This window comes from Nestor notabilis, unplaced genomic scaffold (assembly GCF_000696875.1).
Source record: "Nestor notabilis isolate BGI_N333 unplaced genomic scaffold, ASM69687v1 scaffold13579, whole genome shotgun sequence".
In the NCBI taxonomy this organism is placed as follows: Eukaryota; Metazoa; Chordata; class Aves; order Psittaciformes; family Psittacidae; genus Nestor; species Nestor notabilis.
This window is the reverse complement of record NW_009942455.1, coordinates 1-8,362: the sequence shown is the minus strand read 5'-3', so window position 1 is coordinate 8,362 and position 8,362 is coordinate 1. Positions and strand designations below refer to the sequence as shown.

General features: G+C 38.8%; 1 protein-coding gene across 1 annotated transcript in view; it reads left to right on the top strand.

Moving 5' to 3' along the window:
- EGFL6 (EGF-like-domain, multiple 6) overlaps nt 1-7,439 on the top strand; it is a gene marked incomplete at its 5' end in the record, with an annotated part of 19,143 nt that extends 11,704 nt beyond the window's left edge. Inside the window, 4 exons of the mRNA XM_010021419.1 lie at nt 2,295-2,375; nt 4,315-4,401; nt 5,758-6,023; nt 7,238-7,439. Of these exons, the coding sequence (XP_010019721.1) occupies nt 2,295-2,375; nt 4,315-4,401; nt 5,758-6,023; nt 7,238-7,333 (530 nt within the window). The remainder of the gene's footprint in view (nt 1-2,294; nt 2,376-4,314; nt 4,402-5,757; nt 6,024-7,237) is intronic.
- Between the last annotated feature and the right edge of the window lie 923 nt (nt 7,440-8,362).

The following is an 8,362-nucleotide window of genomic DNA, read 5'->3' as shown; positions in this document are numbered from 1 at the left end:
CTGAGCTGATTATATTTTAATAGTTCTCTTCATTTTGGCAAGGATTTTCACAGCCTGAGCCTCTTTCACTAAGTATGAGGCCAAGTTTATGGCATGACAGTAAACTTAACACTTAGTCTCTCTATGCCTGTTCCTCAATGTGTGTATGTAAACATATACTAATTTGGAGAAAGATATATTAATCCTTGCCTTAAGTAAGAATATTATCCAGATGATTTAAGCAATGGTCTGAGTGAAGGAAAGCTGCAAGAGCAACAAGAAAGGACACGCTCTTGGCAATTCATCAGAAAGCTTGTAAGACTGCATTAGTCTCCCTTCTTGGCTCAATTCAGCACCTCTGGAAGTGCCTTCAGGGCTTCTTGGTTAGTGTGTATTTTCTCTGGTGTACACACAGAGCAATTTTTGAGGGTTTTGAAGGAGAATAAAAATTAAGTCTTTCTGGTGCTAGGAGGCTCTGGATTGCAGCGGGTTGTAAGTATATTCTTAAGATTGAGTATATGTTTACAACTGTGGGTAAGTTGGGGTATATTGATAGAAAGCCCAAACTTGATGGAACTCATGGGAATAGACTCCCCTCTGAAGAAATGTGCATGCATGTGAAAGTAATGACTTTCAAAATATTTGGCATTTGTTGTTTTCTAATAGTATGTATGATACAATGCTGAGTAGGGAAAAGTAATTTCCATTTCCATATCACCTATCTTAGGGCACTGTTGCGGAGGTCTGAGCTTTTCTTAACGTTGCTGCCCATGTGGTATGGTTGAAAAGTAAACTTCAGTCTGGCAGGCTTTCCATTTCCACTAATACTTTCTGTAAGCAGTAATCCTCACTCATCCTCTAAAATGGCACATTTAGGCTCCTGTTTTTGTAGGTGTGTATCTATGTATCATAGGTATCATCTGCATATGTGCTTGCAAAGGATAGAATCCTCTGCAAGTGAAAGCTGATCTTCCCCTTATTTCCTGTGTGATTAGTTCCTTATACAAGGTCTGCATGAAGAAGTTGAGACTATATTTTATTTTTTTTTTTTAGTGAGCACACTTTTCTATTAATCACTTAAAATAGTACAAAAGAAGCCTAATCACAAAACTTTAAAAATACTTAGGGTATTTTAGAGTATTACTTAGAGTAAATAAGAGTTTGAAAACTTCTGTATCTTTGTAGCTCATCAGAGAGGAGGGGTTTTGCCTTAGTCTCTGAGGCTGCTACTGAAAAATAGTGCTTCTTGAGTAACTACCTCCTTTAGGCTAGTATCTTAGAGAATAAACCTAACTTTCATTGTCCTAGTGACAGGACAAGGGGTAATGGGTTCAAACTTAAACAAGGAAGATTTAGGTTAGACGTAAGGAAGAAATTCTTTACTGTGAGAGTGGTGAGGCACTAGAACAGGCTGTCGGGAGAAGCTGTTGCTGCCCCATCCCTTGAAAGTGTTCAAGACCAGGCTGGGTGGGGCCTTGAGCAACCTGGTCTAGAGGAAGGTGTCCCTGCCCATGGCAGAGGGTTGGAACTGGATGATCTTAAGGTCCTTTCCAACCAAAACCATTCTATGAGCTTTTGATTCTATGACCGTGCTGCCGTACTGACTCTTCCAGTTTGGCACAAGACACGTCAACTGATTTTTACAAAAGAACTTATTCAGGGGTTTCCACCAGGACTGGTTATCAAAACATCAGGCTGTGCTTGCCAGCTGTTGCAGGGACATTGAGGAGAAGGTCGCTGCACATTTCCCTCCCAGCAGACAGCATTGCTGATCAGGTTTGTAAGAGAACATGTACCCCAGAAGAGAGTACTGCTTCAGAAAAAACTTCCTGGGGCTTCTGTTACAGCAGCACCAGCTATCACTTACCTGAATACCGGGCTCTGGCCTTTGATCCCCCAGCGTTTATGGCTTTTATAAAGTTTCTGACATTACCCATTTTTTGAGGCTGCTGTTGGCAAAGTGATACCAAACTGTTGAGTTGTTGTCTTCACGGGTACTTTGATCAGTAGCTGAAGTTTTGTAGCAAGAAAGCAGATTACCACACCAAAGAGAGATCATGCCAGAGTTTTTTGACCTTGTGAATCTTGTAGCTCCATTTATTACAGCTTAGAAGCCATAGTGCTGTGGAAAATAGTAATTTCAGCAAAGTTTTAAAATTCAGTATCTAACTGGGGTTAGGAATGTGAGTTTAGTGGTGGAGTGGAAAACACATACATTGAGCTATGTAAATAATTTATGGCAACTGATATAAAGGAATAAAGTTCCATTTTCTTTTCCCATGATGATTCAGCACTTGACAAATTGTTTTCCCTAGTTCCCAAGTTAATAGAAGCAGCTGCCTTTGGCCCTCTCCCTGCAGAGAAGAAAGCTCCAAAGTCAAGACCAGAGCAAGAAGGTAGATTATTTTTATTCTACAGTATTTATTTTCCTGTTTATTGTGTGTTTTCATGACAACCTATATTAGCCAAGCCAGAACAAGTTAATAGCCTTTGACGTAAAACAAAGGTTCGGTGAGTGTGTTAGAGACATTGTCAGGCCAAACCATTCTGCCAGTTCCAGTGTGAGAAGCTGGTTTTGTCTCCTTTTCAAAACATATATTAAATGTTTATAAGCCATGTACAGAAAGTTCAGCCACATTGAAACTCAACTTGCAATTGAATTTCATTTGCAATTTATTTCATAGTCATGAAAAAATAAAATCATTTCTACAGTCTATGAAATGAAACCATGTTAGGAGAGTGTGCATAGCACACAACAATATGCCAATGTCCTTCAGCCATATTCTCTTGGTTTTGCTCCCAGTCCTCTGCCAGAAGTCAACAGGAGTTTCACCTGAACAAGACTGAATAAATATTTACCCTGAATTTTAAACAGCTTGGCTGTGAATTTATGATAGTTCCCAACTCATCAGTGAGTCCTGTGAATATCATAGTAAGATGATACTACTTGTTCTTTCTCACATTAAAAAAATGATTGCAAAATCAGTCAGGGGAGCATACAAGGTCCAAGACCTGTCAATTTATGTACAGAACTTAAGCTTCTGCCATACCTTAGCAAAGTGCTTCATGCACTTTCAAACAGAAAACTTCACTGCCTGTTGGGAACTATAACAGACTGCAGTGTAGCTCTGGTCAAAGCAGAATAAAGGGCACTCCTCCCCTCTCTCATGGTGGGAAATATTTTCTCTGTGATGCACCGAATCATAAAGCTGACTATTAAGGACCTGCCTATGAAAGCCATAGGAAAAAAGCAGAATCCAAAAGAGAGGATTTAGAGATTATATTGAGCTGATGCATTTACAGGGCAGTAGCATCCTCTTGGGGAGTAACTAGACAAGTGGGCAGGGACTGAAATGCTGGGATTGGCTGTAGCTGAGATTATTTTTAGGACAAGCTGGGCTTCTCCACCTAAATACCAACAAATTCTTTCAAATCTTAAAGAAAACCAACCAAACCAAAATAGACAGATGTGTTGGCTGACATTAGGATAAGATTCTGAGGTTTTTCCAATTCAGAAAGCAGTAGTCTCGGGAACAACAGATTTATACAGTAAAGCTTTCTAAATAACATGTACTGCACTTCTGTATCTCTTGATAAAATACATGAAAAGAACAAGAAGGATGCTTCTTTCTGAAGAAATTCAGATGGCTGATGTATTATTATTCTTAATCTGATCTGTCATGCTTGCATTGCACAGTGTTTCTTCCTTTGCATGTGTAATGCTTTTCATCCATAGTCATGAAGGCTGTAGCGTGCTCTAGGAGACACCCTTTTTCAGTGTACTCTAAAGGTCAACTGATTTGGGCTATTACCAGCTCCATGTAGTATGAGTGTTGAGTGCTGATATAAAGGATTACTCCTATGGGAGGGCAGCTTCTTTCTTTCAATGGATAAAACTGGAGCTTGAGCATGTCAGCTGATTACAGCTATAGCAGTGTAACAAATGGAGAGAGGGGAACTCTGAAGTCGGCACATCCCAAACCATTAATGATGCTACAGTTCAAAACTAAAACCTCCAACTATGCCTGGTGATCAGCAGGCACTCAGTATACAGAAGTTGCAGCATATACACTCATGTGCAGATGGGAGATTGGCAGTAAAAAGACTCAACAGATTTTCATGTGAGTTAAAGAAAGAATTACTATGTAAATTTTAATGTTTTGCTTTTCTATTTCATCTATGTCAACACTATCTGAACTCAGATTGTATATGATTTTAGAATGACCTATACGTTAATAACCAGATGAATAAAGAGCAAATTATTCTACCAGTATTTACGATGTAGTGTTCCTCTTATCTCTGAGTCTCCATTGCCAATTTTACTCTTTTTTTCAGTTGATTGTAGCTTCAGTCAAGGAGTCTGTGACTGGAAACAAGATGCTGATGATGACTTCGACTGGAATCCTGCTGATCGAGATAGAGGTATTTAAATATCTGTCCTCTAGCTATGCTTTGATTTGATGGCTCACCCCCTCCAAAAAAAGTGAGACAGAGGGGAAAGCAAAATCAACAATTAGCTCTCCTCTCAGTGGGTTATCTTTAGAAAAAAGGGGCAGAGAATGCTGGGAGTGGAAATTGTTTCTTTGAGATGTCCAGTGACAACTGGTAATCAGCAACATATTTCGACACAAATTAATCAAAACGTGACAACTGTTCAGAAATGTAAGGCACAAGGCAATGGAAACCTTATTAGCTATGCATTGTGTCTCTCCAAGACTGGTAGGGCATTTAACTGCTCTCTGCCATTTAGATGGATATGGCAATGTAGTCACTCACGTGGCTTAGACAGCACTGTGATAACTGCTTGGAAATCTCAAACTCTGCAAGGCACACTAGTGACAGCATTCCTCAGAATGAGCCAAAGCCAGGGACCTATTCAAGAACAGCTGATACCTGACCTGATACCAACAGCAGGCCTGCTAAAACCTGAGAAAGAGCTCCAGGAGTGCAGTGTGTGACTGCTGTGTAGGTGTACGTGTGTGACTGAAGAAATTTACTTGAAAGGATGTCTCTTCCCCTGTGACACAGGCAATATTCCAGAATTTGCTGCAGTACGGTCCAGTGGGTCCTGCAGATCTTGCAGGCCACTTGCTCCAGTTCCTACACACGCATTCTCTCCCTATTCCCTCACAGTCTTTCCATCCCAGTCTTTCTTCACTAACCCTTCCTCTCCTGCTCCATATATTTCCTTCTCCCCAAGTCCCTTCTCTGTACTAACTTCCAGGAAGACCTTATTCTGACCTTACGCTGTCTCCCCAAACTTGTATCTGCTGGTTATGACTTTGTTTATGGGCCCAGATGTTTTATCCCTTTATCTGTTTGTGTATATCTGTCATTTCATTGGTCCCCCAGGATTTGAGGAACAAAAAACAAGTTCATTTATGAGTTCGTCATCACTATAGAGGACAGTGGAAAGAGAGTTATCCAGATCACGTACTAAAAGGGTCTGATCACAGAGACACAGCAGCATGTTTCAGGCTGTTGCATTTGGAAAACTGAAATGGTTTTGCCCTTAAAAGATGGTGCAAGGAATAATGACTGTAGTTGCCAGTGAAATATGAACTCATCTCCTCTGTAAACTGATCTGATTTCCAGCAGTGCAATTTTATTCCTTGCGAAGTATGCTTCCTGCTGCTTTTCTCCAGTCTGATTTTAAATTAGTCAAGTAACACAGCTTCCATGTATTTTCTCAGCAAATGTGTATCCAATTTGCTAATAATGGACACAAGACCATTAAAGATGCATTTACCTTTCTTTTTTTTTTTGCTTTGTTACAAGGAGATGGGTACTACATGGCAGTTCCAGCTTTTGTGGGGCACAAGAAGGATATGGGGCGCCTAAACCTTCTCCTCACCAACCTCAAACCAAAGAGCAGCTACTGCCTGATTTTCAGTTATCGGCTTGCTGGTGAGAGAGTGGGGAAACTTCGGGTGTTCCTGGCAAACAAAAAACCTGCTCCTGTCTGGGAGGAGAGCAAAGGAAAAGATGAAAGGTGGAGAACTGGAAAAGTAGAGATATTTCAGGGGGCTGAAACCACCAATAGTGTAAGTATAACACAATTTATAAGCCAACTGTCATAACCAACACAACAGCTCAAATTCATAATCCTCAAGTCTTCCACCAGCTGTTTTATAGGCATTGATTACTGGCAATTGAAAGGCTTATCTGAAATGGGAAACTGGAGCACACATTTTAGGAGAGAAAAAAGTTATTATCTGGTTGTAATTTCAGAACTGAATTACCCCACTTGGTTAGAACATTGATGCCAATAATCCTGTCATTTTGTAGAAAATCTGCATCAGGTCATAAATTAACACAAGCAATCAAAATCTGTCCTTAATATCTCATGCAACAGAGGCATACATACATGCCTGTAAAAATGAAAATTAGCTCTTTCATAGAAGAGGATGATCTCAAACCACATTAAACCAGATCATTAAAGCAAAAGGAGACATCATATATAATCAAGGGTGGGCAACTGCCTTAGGAGCAGGACATACTAGCCAGCAGGGAACACTGTGCACTAACGTATGCCTCTGAGAACTGCCTCAATCAGTACATCAGCAAGTTTTTCCTTGAAATTCTAGGGCCTGGTTCTCATTTATGTGACTGAACATATTCAGCGCTGTGTAAAGGCTTTTACTATATAATTGAATACTGTGAGTATAAATTAAATGCAAGCCCTTTCCAAGGTTCTTCGCACTGCTGGAATGATGTAGAAAAGCCCTTACATAAATGAGAATCAGACTGTAAAATAAAAACCCAGGCATCCTATTTATAAAAATAAACCTACTCTCCCTATATAGTATACATACTATACTATATACAAGTATAGTACATATAGAGAGTAAAAATACGTATAGAATATACACCCAAAACCTAACAATCCTAACAAGTAGATTGAAAATGAACAGTTGTAATATCTTCAAGAAATGAAGTGCACTCACAGCACATACTGTAATAAAACTTCATTATTATAATAGGATTTCACTCAATCTGATTATTTTTTTTTTTAACAATGAAAATAAGTAATCTTATTACCAGAATCCATTTGGTATTGTAAACCTCTGCAAGACATTATAAATCTAGTTCAAATAATACAGGGAAATTCTAAAAACTGCAAGGATTTAAGTCATAAATTCCTGTAATGTGATAAATCATTCTTCAGATATAGTATTATAACTAATTAACATTAGGAGTGCTAAATGGTTGGATATAGTACATTTTCATTGTTAATACGTCTCTTTTCTTATGACAGATCACTTTTGAATCAGAACGTGGGAAGGGCAAAACTGGAGAAATTGGAGTGGACAATGTTATACTCATTTCTGGTCTATGCCCAGAAGATACCTGATAATGGATATTTGAGCGTACTGGATTTAATACTATTTTTAATATTTGCCTTACTAGTAGTGTATTTTTGTATCATTTTGTTCTTCATAAAAAAAACAAAACCATAAAAACTGTGCATTGAACTTACTGCAGCAAAGCAAACAAAAACTGACATGTGCTAGATGCAGAGTACACTTGTATGAGTTATTCTAATTCTAATACATGCTTTGAGGGTAGCACTACTGTATTTTGTCATTGAAGGTCAGGGTTTCTAAAGTATTGTCTAGCTTTTTTTACGAATTCTACATGCTTTTATTCCTTAAAGTTCTTTTCAAAGCTATTCTTAAGTCTTCTATTTCACCTCTTCTACACTACAAGAACGTAAAGCAGCTTTTGAGAGGACGCTAGTACTTCTGGTGATGTAATTTTAACTTCTTGCTTAATGTGCAGACATTAAATCTATTCAACAAGTAAGAAGAAAGAGCTTTATCTCCTTCTTGATGGAGCTAAGCAAGTTCTAAGTGGAGTCATGTCTTCGAGGAATATTTTCTTTACTAATAAAGTATGCAAAATACCTTGAGTCATGCAATCACTGTTTAGAAATGATCCTTTTATAGCTTTATAAGCATTTAATGTTCATTGTTAGCATATGATGTAAGCAACTGGCACTGAAAAGGAAAAGGTAAAAAAGAATGACCCATTATTAGCACTTAGGAAACTTCATGTTATGTACTGACCTTCAGGAACAAATTGACCTCATGTCCCTTCAAACTTCAGCAAAAGGGGTAGAGACTATCTGCCATCCCCAGGAGCAGGAAGATGAGCAAAATCTTCTCCCACAAACTGGGAGTTGCCACCCCGCCACACTCACCCATGCACACACACACATACAGGTATTCATATACATATATATATATATTTGAGGAGGGCCTAGAATCCAGGTTCTACCTTTTATGAAAAGACGACAGTGGTGTGGAGAACAAAACCATCTTCTTCCATCTTGTTATCTTTTCTGAAAGTACCTACTTGTCCTGGGTTCAGCTACAGCAGT